Raw genomic sequence first — 19,400 nt, 5'->3', positions numbered from 1 at the left:
TGGCAAACGGCGGTCTTTCGAATCAGCTTTGACCGCGACTCTGGAAGACTTGGAGTTAAGCTTTTCTCTGAGAAAAGAACAAAGAACGGCACTGAAGTCATTCTTAAAAAGGGAAGATGTGTTCGGAGTTTAGCCGACCGGATACGGTGAATGTTTAATCTATCAACGAGCTCTGTTTCACCTTCGTTGCTCTGGTTGGTGTAGCGCTATCCTATCGCGTGCAGAGGGAGTTTGAAAGACAACCGTTTATCCCGCCCCTCGGATTGAGCCCTGTCAATGGTGAGTTTCCAGACCAAACATCTTGATGTGGGTCTGACTTGTCAGGCTATTACATTGCATCAATTTACAGAAAATAAATTCGGTCAACTGAAAAATGTATATGTGATCAGTCATTAGATTTATTTATTATTATTATTATTTTTTGTATAATTTATTTACATATGTTCCAGAAGACAAATAAAATAATGAAATTATGTAAACCTATTGTAACTAAGCTCTCATGCAGCCGAGTCAGGCCAGAGAGGACTACATCTGCCTGACACTTTTGGGTATATGGACCACTCAGCATATTTTCCCCGGTGGAAAAAAAAAAAAAAATCACGGGAAGCAGGTTTGTTTGTCAACACACCGTGGGTTCCCTGCCAATACTTCCCTCTTACAGAGACCGAGAATAAAGCTGAAGATGAAATGGGTTCCCAGGCTGCCGTGTAATTGCACAGCCCTTATGTTGAACCCCTTGAGCATTCATTCAAATGAGGCCGTAATTGCCACATCTGTTAACCCTCTGAAGAGCCGTCAGCCGAGTGTCACGCATCTGCTAATTGGTACAAACAGGTAGCAGACGCTGATCTCCTCCACTGAGCATCTGCCGATTAGAGTCGCAAATTCAATGAGCGGTGATTAAAGGTCCTGCTAAAATGGCAAAGGAGAGGTTTAAATACTGCTGCTGAATATGCTATAACACTTCATAATGGTGATTAACTGAGAGCCAAGAACCGTGAGGGCTCCGTGGGTTGGTGGGAATTTTCATTCTTTTAGGCGTGAAGAAAAACTGAGGAAAATGGGTCATATAAGTTTTACTCTTGTGGTTTAGTCATCTGATTGTGAACTGTCATTCTTCATAAAGCCATAAAATATATGTGTACATCCAATAAGAGCTTCTTAGAATTATCTGGAATTTTTCAAATAATCCATTTGTTATCAATCACAGACAATAAATAATATAATAACATACTGCCTACAGTATAATATAATTTATATTGTCCCCAAAATATATTCATATTAAAAAATATAGTAATATTAATGTTTCTTGTCAACTACCAATATACAAACTTAAACACAGTATCAAATATATGATGCTACACATCTGAACATTATATTTTTATAGTTACATATTGATATTATTTATTAGACTATGTTTTAATACGAATTTATACATGAAATTTGATGTATTCCTGAAAATATTATGATATCCAAAGTAATATGTTATTTGGTAAAAAGTAGTAATATCCATATATGTCCATATATAAAATAAAATAATTAAAACTAAATACTATGTATAGCTCTGAAAAAAATTAAGACAACTTTACATTGAGATACACATATACATATACAATAGAGATCAAAATTAGAGAACAACATATCATTTCGTAAATTTCAAAGTCACTGCTTAGTCCTTTTTGAAATTACCGTAACAGGAGCAGAAGGGCAGTTTTTTTAAGAATATTTCACAAGTTAAATATATTCTGAAGTACAGTTTATACAGCTTAAATAAGACAATTGAAAAATAACGGCGGTTAAAATTAGAGAACACTTTCAGATACCTTCATGCTTTGGGTGTTAATCTGGCACTTGGTGCTTCCATAATAATCTGGCAAACTTTATTTAACTTGAAGCAAACTTTCCAATTTCCATGACTTTGCAAGATGGCAAGCCACTCTAAGGTTACTGAAACCCTCCAACACCAGGTTGTCCAGATAAAGGGATGACCCTTTCAGCTATTGCAAAAGAAGTTGGTTATTTCCAAATCTGTAATTTCTAGAATATTGAACATTTACAAATACACTAATTCATTCAAGTACCCAAAAAGGTATGCAAGACCAGTGCACGAGGACAGGACAATGTGGAGACTTTCAATGTGGAATCACAGACTGAATTCAGACTGAAGGCTCACTCTGCAGTGTTCCTAATAAATCTTTATTATTTATGTCCTACGGAGTGAAAAGTTATCCTTCATTTAAAACTTCTTTAAAAGATAATTTTGCTTTTATAATTATTAAACATGCAGCTTTTATGACCTCATTGTAATTTAGAGACAACTTGAAAAAAATTATATTTATAAAAGGCAAAAAAGATTAAAATGGTGAAAAAAGGCAAGGGTATCCAGTCAGAGGACCTAGGTATATACTTTCCCTTATTTTTATATAAAACATCAACATATTTATGTAAACTTCAACATATTGATGTTGTTAAAAACAAGTACAAGTAGTCATAAAGCATTATAAAATAATTAATTTGCAATATAGTCTGTCTCCAATGCTGATGGAAGCAGTTATATTGCCTGTCACACCGTGTTATATTGTCAAATACTGTAATGTAAATATGATATAGCAAATATTGCTAAATAGCAAGAGCAAAAAAAAACAAAAACAGATGAAAGAAATTTGCCAGTGACGCAGGACACCATCATCAGATATTTTTATGAAGTCAATTGTACAATTGTCTATTTTATGCAAAATATACATAACAAAAATGTTTAGAAAAGTGCATATTGCAGCATACTGTGGAATTCATTGGCAATAGAGAAAATAAATAAAGTTCTTTTAGATTTATGTGAAAACATTCATATGAAAACAAGAAGCAAAATAAGCAAAATATAAGAATACAAAAAAGGTCTCCTGGACACGGTCACAGTTCCTAAGTTTCACTGGTGGGGATCACTTGCTCTCCTCAAAACTATATATATATATAAGTTAATATTTCTGAAAAAGAATACAAAAAAAGAGCTGTTTTAATAATAATAAATATGATCAATTAATTGCATACTTTATAAAATAATACATCAATAATAATAATAATAATAATAATAATAATAATAATAATAATAATAATAGTACATTTTCTGTGACACAGTTTGGATTTTTATTTGAATTCTTACCCGCATTTGCGCATATATCCAGTCAAGGAAGTAGGTCACATTTCCGTAGACTCCGGGCTTGTTTCTGAAAGCACATCCATCACCCCAGCTAGTGTCCCCAACCAGCCACCATAGAGAATTCTCCATTGTGACCAGAGGACCCCCACTGTCCCCCTGTGTGGAACGGCACTTATTTAATTTTAGCACATATATTTACTTTTACAGTACTCTAATTTACTCTTTCAAATGATCGAGCAGCATCTAATTGTGTTTATACAGCGTGTTTCTGACCTGACAGGAGTCCACGCCACCCTCCAGCTTTCCAGCACAGATCATGGTGTCTGTGATTTGTCCGTTATACACCTGTCGGCTGTTACAGGTCGTTCTGTCGATTAGCCCAATTTTGGCTTCTTGTAGAGTTTCTGAGGCAACTCCTATAAGAAAACAAACAATTAGCTTGCAAAGCTTTTCAATTTCTGAGATTTTAGAGAGCTGACATTACTTATTTTCTGTCCGAAATTATTCACTGCACATGCATTTGGACCTGTATGGGTTTGAGTACAGTTCTATTGTGGTGGTGCTCTTAAAAAACAAAAACAAAAAAACAATTCAAACCTCCACTAAACAGTGCCCCCCATCCTGTGACATAACTTTCCCGCGGAGCAGAGAAGAACATGCCTTTATTGGGCAAACACACTGGCCTGACGTTTGCTGAAACAAGATACATACAAAACAAAATCGAAATTGTCATCATCCATACTTTTCTTCTATAAATACAAAAGAAGATATTTTGTTGAATGTTCAAGCTGCGCTTTTCCACACCATGGAAAGCCCAAAAAGGCATTGTAAAAGTGGTCCCCAATGAGTAGGTAACCTTAAATCAAACAAATTAGTTCAATCAAATCAACTTTTATCAGTATTTAGAACTTTTTTTCTTTTGAGTTCACCAAATTCACACATTTTAAGTAATCTGATTTGTTTCATTATTTTGAGTTTTATTAACTTGTTGTATTTAATTTAGACAAACTTAATTTGAACTGAAACTGGGCTGGGATTTCTATTTCCTAGCATGACCATGACACTCGAAAGGGAGAGTAAATACTAAAATTAAGTGTTATATAATGTTATGAAATTAAATTTAACAAATAGACAACAAAAAAAATGTTGGAAAAATAAAATGAAAAACAGATTTCTTCGAATGTTTACATACACATACAAACATACACACACACACACATATATATATATATAAATAAAATGAAAAAAGCACTTAACAGAATTACTAAAGTTAAAGGTGCACTATGTATTATTTTTGCAGTAAAATATCCAAAAACAACTAGGACGGTGTTATATATTTTGTTCATTTGAGTACCTACAATATCCCAAATTGCTATTTTAACTAGCATAGCATCATATCTAGCCTGGATGCCAGCCGAACTCACCCCCGCCCACAAAATTTTTAGGTCAGGCGGTTCGGTCTGGACTTGATCCATAGAGGAGTAATTATCTCCGAACAGAAACTGTTCAGACCAATGAAATCATCTGGGCGGGCTTTAGACGATGACGGACAGATGATCAACAGTACCGTAAATCATGCACGTCATCAAAGGGGCTTGGATTATATTTGTTCAAATCCTAAACGGAGAGCTTGTTTGTATATGCATTCACGTTCACAATTTCTCTCAGAAATGATGATCATGTTGGGTAAGTACTCAATGACGTGTATCATTAAATTATTTTATTTTTTTACAACACCGGTAAAAAGATAGTGTATTCCAGCTTGATTTCAGCTCGCGTGCAGACAGGGTTGCCAAGTTTTTACAACAAAACCCGCCTAACTACTAGCCCTAAACAATAGCTTCTCGGGGATTCTCCTGGGAAAAAATGGCGTTTGGGGGGTAAAATGTGTTATTTTGGCAAGGTTGCCTGCTAAAATTCGCACTTATGGGTCTATATATCACATAATAGTCGCTTCAACCCGCGAACATAGAAAACAACAGCGGAAAAAAACGCAGATTTGGCAACACAGTGCCATGCGTCGCTTCGTTGCTCTGATTGGTTGTAGGTCTATCCAATTGATGTCTTTCCTGGTTTGGTTGAAACACGCCCCATAATCACATCCCAATGGAGCAGTTTCAGACTCATATTCTGACTAGAATTGAGTATGACCGCGTCAGGCTACGTCATATCTGCACTACCCTTGGTTTCGGATTTTATTTGGCAGGAGCGCTTTACTCTTAGCAGTGTGAACAAGTGGACGCACAGAGTAACATCATAACATCATTTTCAACACACTTAAATGTATCTAATTTGATAAACAGAGCTGCATTACCTCATAATCATAACCGGAAGAGCGGATCAGTGCAGGCGCCCGGTGAATGTGTCCCGTCATAATAAAAGTGCCTGTGCTCGCGAGTCGTGTGCTTGTTTAACAACCGCGTAAGCGGTGTTGCTCAGCTCCACAACACTCGGTCCTGATCTGCTTTACACTACAGTAACTTTAATAACCGCATATATGAACGTGATTTCTGCCCGAGTCCTTTTTTTCACCGGCTGTGAGGTGAAGACCACATGTCCCAAGAGGCTGCGCTCAAACTTTGCATCCTCAAACTACGCATTTGTTTTGAATAGGCGCCCTCCAGTGGACGGAAAGTTGCATAGTGCACCTTTAACTTAAATATAAACATAAAACCTCATTCAAAATTAAAAAACAAAACATTCAGGTAATTAACATTATATAGTAATAGATATAATTCTAAAATAACACTGCAAACTTATTGGCTAGGAAATAAATGTGAAAATTCAGTCTTACCTGTAATCATGAGTGGATTGTTTAGCTTCATCAGTGCAATATCATTTTCGTTGGTTTTCGGGTTAAAGTCATGCTTGACAATTCGGCCTACAGAATTGCCGATGGCAGACTGCATCTCCCTACGAGTCAGATATCCAGCATACACAGTCCAATCCCTTGCATTTGAAATCCTACACAAGTTTGTCATTTATTAGAGTTCATCATAGCTTTCTAAATGAGATGGACTAAATGAAAGCGCTTACTCTTGAACACAGTGAGCTGCAGTGACGATCCAGTATGGGGTAATGATGGACCCGCCGCACAAATGCCTTCCGTTAGCTTGCAGGCTGACCTGCCATGGCCACACCCCCTTCGAGTTCACAGTGCTTCCCCCCACGATTCGGCTCTTGCTGCTCCGTCCACATTCTACAAAAGAATTCAGAAAATGGCATGAATATATGTAAAAACATAATTTTCATCACTCGTATTCACCCAAAAATTAAAATTCTCAGACGAGAGTGAGTAAAAGTCAAATGTGAGAATTGAGATCAGTGTTATTATTTTAATACAATTTATATCCTCATATATTGTATAGTATAGTTAATATTTTGAATTAATTTTTACTTTTCATTGACATTTTAGTTTAATATTTTGTGCTTTTGTCAACTTTTCTTTTTATTTCAGTTTTAGTTATTTTAGTACTTAAACTAATTTATTTCAGCAGTTTGCCAGTTTGACACGCGATTCGAATCTTGAATCATGACCGTGATTCTTTATTTGAGGTTTGAAAACAAACGCGGAAGAGAAGACAATGCTGAATAAATTCGTATTTTTTGTTATTTTTGCACCAAAATGTATTGTCGAGACTTCAAAAGAGTCTAAACTGATGTCACATATGGACAACTTTGATGATGTTTTCATAACCTTCTGGACGTGGACAGCAAGTGGGCATACACTAACGCCCGTTTCACACATACTCCGTCCGTCTGCAGTGCGTGTGCGGTGCGTGTTGCGTGTGCGTTGAAGGAGCCCCACGCCCTGTTGTGCTTTCACATATGCTGCGTTTGCAGTCCGCAACTGATCCGCTGTTGCATACCACAAACACAGCATTTATTCATTATTTTTGATTTAAAATCCAAAAGTTGTTACTGAACATGGCTCGTCAGAATTGCAATTCTTTTTGTTTAGCTACTCTTTCAAGACAGGTTAACATGCTACATTTAAACGACATTTATTCAATTCATTAATTCATATTTCATATACTTTAGATTTAGCTCACACAAGTGGCAAAACATTTAAACGCAAGTTATAGCCTAAAATCATAAACATTTTAAATTAAAAACTTACAATAGGCTATTCAAAAACAGACGACTCTTGTCTTTTCTTTCGTTTTTACACCCTTTTAAAAGAAATCCTGATAAAGAACTTTGCTTTCCACCTCCAAGAAAGTACGAGTGCTATCCATTATGGCAAATTTTTTTTAAACCTAAATGCCAGGTAGGTGTCGTTTTGTTGCTTTACTTGAGAAAAAAAGCCATGTGTTAACTTTGAAACGAGTATATTTTAAATATGCATCTGTGGTGAAATTACTAGATTTTCGCTTCAGTACATGTTTATTTTAATGCGAACTATGTTCTATCGCTTTAATGCAGCAGTGCAGCAAAAAATAGACTCGGTACGAAAACGATCCGTGCACTGCTGCAGACGCAACGCTCCTGGAACGGACTGACGGACCGCATCCGTGTGCAGTGTGAAAGCTGTAATCCGTTAACATGGGTACGGAAAAAAATACGCACCGCACACGCACTGCAGACGGAGTGTGAAACGGGCGTTACATTCAAAGGACAGAAAGGCCTCGGTCTAAATCTAAAATATCTTAAACTGTGTTCCGAGGATGAACAGAGATCTTACGGGCGTAGAACGACATTAGGTTGAGTCATTAATGAGAGAAATTTAATTTTTGGGTGAACTAATCCTTTAAATAAGCCACATGCCCTCTATTTAGATATCGAAGAACAATTTAACATATTGTTTCAAATCATTCTAGGGCAACTTTAAATAGCATGCAGAAAAAAATAAGGGTGACACAATCAAACAAAAACAAATAAACCCCGTAAATATTTATTTCATAACAAAAACAACAAATAAATAAAATAATAAAAAAAATAATAAAAAGATATGGAAAACTATTATCTCACCAATACAGTTGAGTGCCACGGCTCTGTTAGATGGACAGTCTGAACTGAATTATCATAAGAGAAATATATAAGGATTTTTAAACAAACTGATTATATATATATATATATATATATATATATATATATATTACACATTAATAATCAATAATTAATGTAAAATATCCAACAGTCTAAACAATATGAAAAACTGTATAAACAGTCTATATATATGTGTTAACACTTTACAATAAAGTCTCATTTATTAACATTAGTTAATTAATTAGCCAACATGAACTAATGGTGAACAATATATTTTTGATAGCATTTATTAACCTTTGATAACGTTAGTTAATAATAATGTTCATGTAATGTTAGTTAAATAATGTTAACATACAACCTTTGATCTTAAAATTGTATTAGTACATGCTGAGAATAGCATCAACTAAGATTAATAAATGCTGTAGAAGTATAGTTTATGGTTAGTTCATCTAAACTAATGTAGTTAGCTAATGTTAACAAATGAAACATTATTGTAAAGGCATTACCAAAAATCCTGTATAAACTGAACTCTGTGACACACCTTTTACTGAGAAAACTTTCTGTGGACATATTCAGATTGGAAGAGCTGAGAGAATCCGTCTTCACCAGCATGTAGTCCAGTGATGATCCAGAGTAAATCTCTTTGTAACCCACATACGTGTTCCTGAGAGACAAACCACAAACACACAGCACATATTACAGTTCATTCAAAACACAATCTGTAAATGTATTAAATACGTCACTGTAAGAATTTCTTAATACTATCGATGCTATGCAACTTTTAATGATTTTAATGCATTCTTTTTTTTAAATAAAAGTGTTCATTTCTTTAGGGAAAATGCTATGTCACACTCTTTTAAACTTCCACTGAAATGAGTCACACTATCATTACCTCTCGTATCCAATCTCCTCACATGCTTGCTTTGCAAAGTTGTCATTCCATCCCTTTGAACACACGTACTCCCATTTTTGGTTTACATTTGAATACATCTGAAGAAGGAAATTAGATCCATACAGACGAACTGCAAAAACAACAAAAAAGAATGATAAGTAGAGTCATAGCAGGCACATATAGCTGTATACTGCTAAACTGGTTTTAATAAAGAGGGCATTTGCATAAGGAATTCTTACAGCATTGAGCTTCATCTTCTCCTGATGGACAGTCCAGCTTACCGTCACAGTACTGTGAAAAGCTGATGCATTTTTTATTCGCTTTACAGAGCCGCCCTTGCAAACACTCAAACACACCTGTTGGGGCAGACATAGGACATCAGAGCAAGAAACTGGGTTGATGTTATTGTATGAAAGCCAATGAGAGTTTCTTACCATAAAACCAAAGCACCACAACAACAATCACAGCAATGGCCAGTAGGGTGACGACTGTGCCAATGATCCATGGCCATTTTTTTGTTCTCCTGGAAGCTGTCGGAAAATCAATTTATTAATACCTTAAACGCCTTTTAAAATGCATTAAATATTAAGGCTGGGATAAAAATATTGATAAAAATATTTCTTGATTCTCATTTTGATGAACCACTATCAATTCTTAAATCCCATGAATCAATCTTTTAGTCTGTGCTGTTTTCAGGTGATACATGAACAGAACTTCACTAAACATTTTTTGTAGTGCACCACCTCTTATCCAATAAATTAGCATGAAGTGTTGTGCTTTACTTTTGATAAGAAACAAAGTATTAGCTTTTAAATTATGTCAATGACGGCTAAATTCAAACTATAAGTACCGCTTAGGCCTGGCTCCAGCTTTGAGATGCAAGTTGGACCATGTTTTATTATACAGTGAGGGTGGTGTGTTATTGTAAATAAATTACTGAACAAATTACTGTGAAGCAATTTACATATAGAGTTAGTGATATTACAACAAAGTGGAAGCAATTGGGAAAAACAGCAACTCAAAGTAGTAGGCCATGTAAAATTAGAGCGGGGTGAGCGCATGCTGAGGTACACAGTGTGCAAAGTGTGGGATGCAGTGGTGTAAAGCACGCCGTCACTGGACTCTATAGCAGTGGAGACGTGTTCTCTGGATTGACGAATCACGCTACTCTGTCTGGCAATCCGATGGATGAGTCTGGGTTTGCCGGTTGCCAGGGGAACGGTACTTGCCTGACTGCATTGTGCCAAGTGTAACGTTTAGTGGAGGGGGGATTATGGTGTGGGGTTGTTTTTCAGTGGTTGGGCTTGGCCCCTTAGTTCCAGTGAAAGGAACTCTTAATGCTTCAGCATACCAAACATTTTGGACAATTTCATGCTCCCAACTTTGTAGAAACAGTTTGGGGATGGCCCCTTCCCGTTCCAACATGACTGTGCACAATGTAAGGTCTATAAAGACATGGATGAGCGAGTTTGGTGTGGAAGAACTTGACTGGCCTGCACAGAGTCCTGACCTCAACCCAACAGAACACCCTTAGGGTGAATTAGAGTGGAGACCACAAGTGCAAATGAACTGACAATCTCATAATCTTTACTACTGGTTATAGCACAAAATACATATGAATAAACATCAAAAGGTATGTTGCTATGCCCATGTTTTTTGTCATAGCACATAATATATGCATATGCAAATTACTAGTAACATTGTGTGGTTATTTTTTTCTGGTGCGGATCCTTTTACAGTTCTCCCTCACAGACACTCTCAGCATTTGAGGCCATAATAACAAGGTTTCAACTTGTAAAAATTGTTCATATTTTGTCTTCTGGAAAATATGTAGGTATTTTATGTAGCTTCTGCAGGACAGTAACTTAAATAAAATAATCCTGTTCAAAGTTTACACCCACTGACTCTGTGTTGTGTTGCCTTGAGTATTAGTGAATGTTTGTAGCTTTTGATCATCCAGGTAACAACGCACACTATTAAAATTAAGAATCAAGCATATGCAAACTTTTGAACTTGATATTTTGTGGGGAATCCTAGAACCAGGCCTGATGTGGTGTAACTTAAATACCAAATACAAAAAAATGCATTAAATACCTTTGTGAACTAGCCTAGCATCACGGGGGAGCCCAGGTGTGTTTGTGTGGTAGGTAATAACAGGGGCTGCTTGAGGCGCATACTGATGAAGGGTCTGAGCGGGTGAGTATCTCTCTGAAGGGTATAGCGGAGAGGGATTCGGGTATAGAACCTGTGGGTTTTGGGCACCAGGGTACTGAGGTAAAGCTGGATATATTCCAGAAGATGGTGAAAATGGAGGGGGCCGGCGCTCCTCATGTTGGAAGCCATGGTTCACATGAGAAACATTGTCGTAGATCTGAAAGAAATTACAGTTTTGCATGTTCAAAAGTCATTTGAAAACCATTTTGCTTCTATGATGTAATTCAGCGTGATATTTAAGGAAATGCCTCATGATACGACCATTTTAGACAGTATAGTGTCCATGTTAATTAATTACAGTATGACTAACAAAAACAATGAATAAACTGTTCCAGGAAGTGATTATATATTAAATGAACGTTCATTATTTGAATCATATACTTGCTACTTACTTTTAATGATACTGAAAAGACTAACTGAGGTATTTAACAGACCGAGAAAATTAGCTTTACTGCTTTTATCTTACAACACTGGTAACATTTTTTTTCTTCATATTTTATATTTCATGTAGGTTTGTCCAAATGTCCAGTACAGTCTACTTGAAACTGAATATGATATACTGTAGTTCCCTCCAGAGATTTTTTTGTTTTATTGTTTTTAACAATGTTAATCACTGAATATAAAAAACCATAATAAAAACTACTATTATTATTATTATTAATAATATACCTATAAAAATGTGGCAGGAACTACAGTATATAGTATTCAATGTTAACATTAAAATTAACTGTTAATTGCTGAAGATCAAATACCATGATAACAATTAAATTACATAGTTCTCACCAAAAAAAAAAAAAAAAAAAAAAAAAACACTAGTATAACACTAACAATAACACTAATATTTTATTTTTATATTACATATTTGGTCATTAACATTTTTAATAACAAAGTTTCTCAACTCAGTGCTGAATAAGTTAAATTGAGTCCATTTTGATTTAATATAATTTTCAATTTCACTCAGGCACAATAATTAGTTCCCTGTGGTTTAATCAGAAAAAAAAAAAAAAACACTTCCCTATGAAAATGAAATCACATTGTTGCCATAGACAAAACAAACTCACACTGCGAACACTTAAACCATTGTGTTGCTAATGCATTGTAATGTTATTTTTACAGCGTTTTTCATGCATTAATATAGCTTCCTTTCCTTTTTTAAAAGATTATATGATCTTCATGATTAATCATTGTTCTTCTTTAGTCAGGATAGTTAATGCTTTACAAATATATCTCATGTGTTGACTGACATCATCCGACAAAGAAGCTACATGAAATCAACGACAATCAAATTACATTTGGTGACTGAAAGAAGAGGAATTATACTATTACCGTATCATTATTCTTCATCTTTCGCCTGCAAAAACCAATCCAATAAACTCTTGAACTTCAAGCTCAAACTAAGATCTGCTGACTGAACATACAGCAAAATAAACATTATTAGTCTCAGAAACAGCAACATTGAAAATGAAATGAGTTCCACAGATTCTCTCGGAATGATAAACATTAGAATATATTATAAACTATAATTATATATATTAAAACTTACCTGACAGAAGGCTCTCCTATAGTGTTTGAGCTTTAGCGGACTCTGCGTCTGCTGTCTGTATTTGTAGTGAGCAGCCAATGCCACACCTTTCCTCTGTACACCAGCTGAAACTCTAGTCAGGTGTATGCAAATACATATCACCAGCTGACCTGAACTCGAAGCTTATTACTCAGAGCACTCCTAGTCGTACTTTACAATTATAATAGGTCTAAATAATACAGAGCATATAGATGACACAGCTTTGCATTTAAATTTAACAACATTGTGCACCCCAAACCATTCCTGCACCATTTTTACTTTGTGGCATGGTTTCTATGAAAGGGTGTACACGGTCCGAAAAAATAATTAGGTAGGTGGTACGTGTCAAAGTAACATCCACATGGATAGCAGGACCCAAGGTTTCCCAGCAGAACATTGCCCAAAGCATCACACTGGCTACCAACTTTCCTTCTTCCCATAGTGCATCCTGGTGCCATGTGTTCCCCAGATAAGCAAGGCACACACACTTGGCAATCCATGTGATGTAAAAGAAAATGTGATTCATCACACCAGGCCACCTTCTTCCATTGCTCCATGTTCCACTTCCGATGCTCACGTGCCTACTGTTGGAGCTTTCGGCGGTGGACGGGGTCAGCATGGGCACCCTAACGGGTATTTGGCAATGCAGACTCATACACAACAAACTGCGATGCACAGTGTATTCTGACACCTTTCTATCAGAATCAGCATTAATTTATTGAGCAATTTTGTTAGATCAGACCACACAGGCCAACCTTGTATGTGCATCAATGAGCTGCCCATGACTCTGCCGCCGGTTCACCACTGTTCCTTCTTTGGACCACTTTTGATACTAATCACTGCAGACTATGAACACCCTAGCAGAGCTCCAGTTTTGGAGATGCTCTGACCCTGGCCAGCTGTCTAGCCATGACAATTTGGCTCTTGTCAAACGCTTGCCGATTTTCCTGCTTCTAACAGATCAACTTTGAGGACAAAATGTTCACTTGCTGCCTAATATATCCCACCCACTAACAGGTGCCATCGCTGTATGATGTATTTTATATTATTTAAGCATATGGATCCTTATCAGTTTGACATCATTTTTTTACCTCCAAGTGCAATTGGAAGTCAAACTAACTTTACGTAACCTTTTCTTATATTAAAATTGTTTACTCCTTAACAGTACATCAGGTTCTGAATGATTTTGGGTATATCATCTCTTGAAATATCTTAAGGTCACTGCTGTGTTCGAAATAACCCCCTATACCCTCATTCACTATTCCCTATATTACTACACTAATATAGTCCACTTGAAGATAGCCTGGATGCCAGCCGAACTTAGCCCCGTCCACAATTTTTTTAGGTTGGGCGGTTCGGTCTGGACTCGCTCCATAGAGGAGTAATTATCTCCGAACAGAAACTGTTCAGACCAATGAAATCATCAGGGCGGGCTTTAGATGATGATGGACAGATGATCAACAGTAACGTAATCATGCACGTCATCAAAGGGGCTTGGATTATATTTGTTCAAATCCTAAACGCAGAGCTTGTTTCTATATGCATTCACCTTCACAATTTCTCTCAGAAATGATGATCATGTTGGGTAAGTACTCCGTGTATCATTCAATTATTTTATTTTTTTACAACACCGGGAAAGATCGTGTATTCCAGCCTGATACCAGATTTTACAACAAAACCCGCCAACTACTAGCCCTAAACAATAGCTTCTCGGGGGGTTCTCCGGGGAAAAAATGGTGTTTGGGGGGTAAAATGTGTGTTATTTTGGCAAGGTTGCCTGCTAAAGTTCGCACTCATGGGTCTATATATCACATAATAGTCGCTTCAACCCGCGGACATAGAAAACAACCCGCGAAAAAAAAATGCGGATTTGGCAACGCAGTTAAGCTCTGTTGACATTTGACAATGCGCCGCTTCGTTGCTCTGATTGGTTGTAGCTCTATCCAATTGATGTCTTTCCTGGTTCGGTTGAAACACGCCCCATAATCACAGCCCAATGGAGCAGTTTCAGACTCATATTCTGATTAGAATTGAGTATGACCATGTCAGGCTAACTTGAAGAGTGAATGAAAACAAGTGAGTGAATTTGGACATTGGCGCTTTTGCATAGTTTCTGCTTGCTGTTTAATAATTATTTGAAACTTAGAAAATTGGCAGCTCCAGTAGTAATGATTTTTTTTAAAATCTTGAACTCTGCCATGGAAATGAACGTGTATAAACAATTTAATAACCAATTTATATCTATATTGACCAGCGCAGTTTGGAAAATGGATGATTGAGTCAGCTGTGGGCGCCATCTCCCTCCTCATTCAGCACACGACTCTTAGTGCATTATGGGTATTCTCTAGCTGCTGAGTGTACATCAGTTGTACACATGCTGTGCAATGTGGGTTTGAATGAGTGCACTCGATAACGTCCACTATGGTTTCGTACACCACTACAAATGGTTGTCCACTCAAATAGTGCCCCAATTAAGGGAAGAGAGAGCGATTTCAGACACAGCCCAGGTTTTTCCTAATATCAGCCATCATTAAAACAGAACCCATTTCACATATGTCGAAAACTACAAAGCCCCTAAAGGGACATGGTGGGGAAAAACAAATATGAGAGGAAAGGAAAATCACCCTCTACCTGCCATTTATAGTGGTGTCCAAAACCATAGTGGACGTTATCCAGTGCAGCCATTCTATCCCACATTGCACCGCAATAATGAGTGTATAGCCAATGGACACACAGCGGCTGTCTGAATTCACTCACACACTCACTCCTTCAAGTAGTGACTGAGGTTTTAGGGAGCGATTTCGGATTCAGCCCTTTTACATTTTCTTTCCCGAGAAAGTATGCATTTGTTCTTTGAGTGAGTTTCTCTCATTGACACATCATTTTAAAAATGTAATACCAACCTACACATTTAGAAACTGTAGCTTCAACGTGCCACATTTCATTTGCAAAATAAATGTATAAATAGCCTATATTTTATTAACAGATTATCATATAGACCAAATAAAATACACAATAAAAACAAGATACAATAAAACGTGATAACTTATTGTATGGGTGGTCATAAGTAGTTAACTTACGTCTAATTTATGTTGGTGCAAGATGATGTTTTCTGCTCTTTTTAGCTTATGTGGCTGTTTTAGATCATGTTTGACTTTCTCTATAGCATTTTAAAGTTGTAACTTATCAAAAGAATTTCAATGTTAGAAGTGTTTGTAGTTGTCATTATTGGGAGGTCAACTCCCCCATTAGGAAATATGCATTCATATCAATAAGTGCAACTAACTGTCACAAAATCACCAAGCTTGAGTACAATAAAATATTCTCCTGAATTTCCTACCTGTCAATCACCTGAATAATAGAAAGCTGTAAAACATTACAAGGCTTACTGTAGGTGATGAAGGTTTAGTCTTTTAGAAGTAATTAGACTTCCTGTTCAATTTCCAGAGAGACGTTCACAACAAGAAATAACCGCATTAAAAAACAAGCTGTAAAGATAATCTGTAGACTACAATAAAAAGTGTGGTTTCCCAAACAACATGGTCAAACAGTGTCAACTGGACCCTGCTGTTATTCAGTAACTGAGTCAATGGCCCGATACTCTGGCATCTATGATTTTGCAAGTGCTCTCAAAACACCCTATTAATATTTAACTCAATCCTCTATCACTTAGATTGAAGCACAATGACTTTTCAAAAACAAATAGAAGAAACTGAAAATTAGAAGCAATCTCTGTGTACTTAGCAAAACTAACAGTGTTACGTGACGTGACAAGTGTGGTGTCTGAAGGTGGAACCAGAGTTATTTCCTCAAGGTGGAGGTTTTTTGCCGGGAACTAAATGTTCCCTTTCAACACAGAATTCCTGGTTTTCAGTTAACAGGTGTCTGAGGTAAAAGTTAAAAAATGTCTGTTCAGAAACACATACCACACCCCTCTTACCATTTCTGCAATGCATTGTATGTATACATTGCACATCATGCACATTTTCAATTTCCAGTCAAGGCAGTTTTTAGGCATATAGGCAAACAGGTGCTAAACTAGGTAAACTTGCCTAGGGTGCTATCGAGGGTTGGGGGTAAACATATTATGCTATGTGTTATAAAACCACATTTTTTTTTTTTTTTAGATTTTTATGTGTAAAGGGTATTAAGCCACCCTAAAATGTTATTGCCACCCCCACTAGTTCCTCATACTTGTTGGATCAGAGTACTGTCAATCTGACGATTTCTTTATGACACTGGATCAAAGTGCAGTCAATTACTGTCAAAAAAGTTTGTGTTTGGAGTGCTCAACAACACCATTAATGACTCAGTCAATGCTTTGGCAATGCAACTCTTTTTTAAACATACAATAAAGCTAACTTCAAACTAAAGGCCGAGTAAAAAAAAAAAAAAAAAAAAAAAAAACTGGTACAGCAAAAAGTGCCCAAATCTGTGTTTTGTTAGGGCAGTATTTGTGGCAGTTGAGAAATCACATGTTAAATGGGCAGATAGCATAGCTCTGATTATGTTAGAGGTAAAATATAACTGCACACTGACATCAGCATTTCATGATTTTGACTTTTTAAAGCTTTCTTATCTTACTTGGACCTCAAAAAGGTTTTTGCGCCAATGCATTGTTAAAAGAATTTGCGTTTTGAAATTGTCCCATTTAAAACTTTAACGAACAGTTTAAAAATGGTATAATAAAATGTGTTAATTCACAAAATTAATACATCCTTTATTAAATCACTTTGTCTAATTGAACAAAAAAATGTATGGATGTTAAAATATGGATGTTTACGGCATAAAAATCACACTGAATCAGTATTTATTCTTATTACTTTCATGTGAAAGGTAATAATAACACCTAATAATTATAGTTATGTAACAATTTATTTGGAACTGGGGTAGCACTCACACTCACACACACAGGTCTATACAGGCATCAGGCTACACAGTGGTATTATTGGTAATAATTTTAATCCTTATTAACAAATAATTACAAATATAAACTGGAATTTATGTAATACCAATTATGCTTTTTAAAATTTGACTGGAGGCACCAATAAGGATTTCGTCTAGGGCGTCAGAATGGCTAGAAACGGCCCTGTTTGCAGTAACAGCAAGTCATTTAAATTGTTCACAGCTCCTTCTTGACTCATAGTAACATTGTAGTCTGAAACTAAATGTGCCGTGTAAATAATACAGTCCATTTAAAGGGACAGTTCACCCAAAAATAAATTCTGTCACCCGTCAGAAAATTTGGAAAATTCTTGTGGCGCCCCCCTCAGCACTTGGTGCCCTACGCCGCAGCGCGTGGTGGGAGCGGCGGCACTGGGTACAGTGGCATATGTTTTTAGCCTGACAAGCCAAACCCACATCAAGATGGGTCTGGAACCCGCGAAACTCACCATTGACAGGGCTCAATCCGAGGGGCGGGATAAACGGTTGTCTTTCAAACTCCCTCTGCACGCGATAGGATAGCGCTACAAACAACCAGAGCAACGTGAAGCAGAGCTAGTTGACAGATTAAACTTTCCCCGTATCCGGTCGGCAAAACTCAGAACACATCTTCCCTTTTTAAGAATGACTTCAGTGCTGTTCTTTGTGCTTTTCTCAGAGAAAAGCTTAACTCAAGTCTTCCAGAATCACGGTCAAAGCTGATTCGAAAGACCGCCGTTCGCCAATTCCTGTGTTTACTAGTAGAACACAAGCGCAAATCGGCCGTTATTATGTTAAGCCCCGCCCACCGACTCTATACATGATGTGATTGGCCCGACCAGAGTTTGTTTTTTATAGCTTAGAAGTGTATTGAAAGTTGCTAGACGACACTTGGGGCAGATTAGATTTGCTGCCGCTAGGGTGCGTCTAGATTTCTAGGCTAATATGTTTCAGCATGTCATGAATATAATTTCATGGGTTTTATTTTTTCAAATGCCAAATGATCACGATGCTCATGGTTATAAGCCAGCGTCATTATAGTAGCCTAGTTTATTGGTTACCGTTTTACAGAATCTATATAATATTTCAGTTCAATGTTTGAATGGTAAGTAATAACCATATGTTGTCAATATTATAATATCAAGCTACCATAGATGAATCTGCAAATTTGAAAAATCGATTTGCATTATAGCTTGAGGCAAGACAAATAAACAAATATCAGACATGTTAGGTATCCTAAAATATGATTTTGTATGTCTTATGTATTTACTTGCAAGAATGTAGCCCCTACCAAACTTGTACATGCCGTTTAGACATAGGCTTACATTTAAAATTTGTTTTTTCAGCCAAAAAAACGTAAGGTTCATCATAATACGCTAAAACCAACATTATGCTCTAGAAATATATGTCATGACTATAACATCCGGCAAGCAAACAATAGTTTGGCTTGCAAGTCCGAATTTAAGGAAGGTGGTGGAAGTGATGTATATGCCGTAAAGCAGTCGAATTTTGTAGCTCTTTTTGTTCTCGGGTTACTACCCGAAACCCGAAGTTTAAAAGTGCGATTATAAACAATACAGACCCCATCAGGCTATGGCAGACGTGTCATGACGCGGTTAACAAACCTTTTAAACGACAGACAGGGTACTACAGGTGAATAGGCCATT

The 19,400-nt window shown here is 36.6% G+C and overlaps 1 protein-coding gene across 1 annotated transcript; it reads right to left on the bottom strand.

Annotated features, from left to right (window-relative positions):
- Positions 1 to 2,680: 2,680 nt before the first annotated feature.
- On the bottom strand, positions 2,681 to 16,385 carry tmprss2 (transmembrane serine protease 2). Its single transcript, XM_067433585.1, has 15 exons — positions 16,200 to 16,385; positions 12,793 to 12,904; positions 12,576 to 12,657; positions 11,130 to 11,406; positions 9,470 to 9,565; positions 9,275 to 9,391; positions 9,036 to 9,165; positions 8,685 to 8,807; positions 8,126 to 8,169; positions 6,191 to 6,353; positions 5,949 to 6,118; positions 3,752 to 3,847; positions 3,428 to 3,570; positions 3,158 to 3,310; positions 2,681 to 2,981 (listed from the first exon to the last, which is right to left on the bottom strand). Exons 3-15 carry the CDS (start codon positions 12,591 to 12,593, stop codon positions 2,973 to 2,975), a joined length of 1,539 nt encoding a protein of 512 aa, XP_067289686.1. The 5' UTR covers positions 12,594 to 12,657; positions 12,793 to 12,904; positions 16,200 to 16,385; the 3' UTR covers positions 2,681 to 2,972.
- Positions 16,386 to 19,400: the final 3,015 nt, after the last annotated feature.

This window comes from Pseudorasbora parva, chromosome 23 (genome assembly GCF_024679245.1).
Source record: "Pseudorasbora parva isolate DD20220531a chromosome 23, ASM2467924v1, whole genome shotgun sequence".
Classification (NCBI taxonomy): Eukaryota; Metazoa; Chordata; class Actinopteri; order Cypriniformes; family Gobionidae; genus Pseudorasbora; species Pseudorasbora parva.
The sequence above is the reverse complement of the archived record's forward strand: the minus strand, read 5'-3'. Positions and strand labels throughout refer to the sequence as shown.

Coding starts and splice junctions, on each gene's coding strand:
- tmprss2 (XM_067433585.1), bottom strand. Junction 9,166..9,274: donor AGAAGATGAAGCTCAATGCT/GTAAGAATTCCT, acceptor TTGTTTTTGCAG/TTCGTCTGTATGGATCTAAT. Junction 8,170..8,684: donor GAAAGTTTTCTCAGTAAAAG/GTGTGTCACAGA, acceptor ATGATAATTCAG/TTCAGACTGTCCATCTAACA.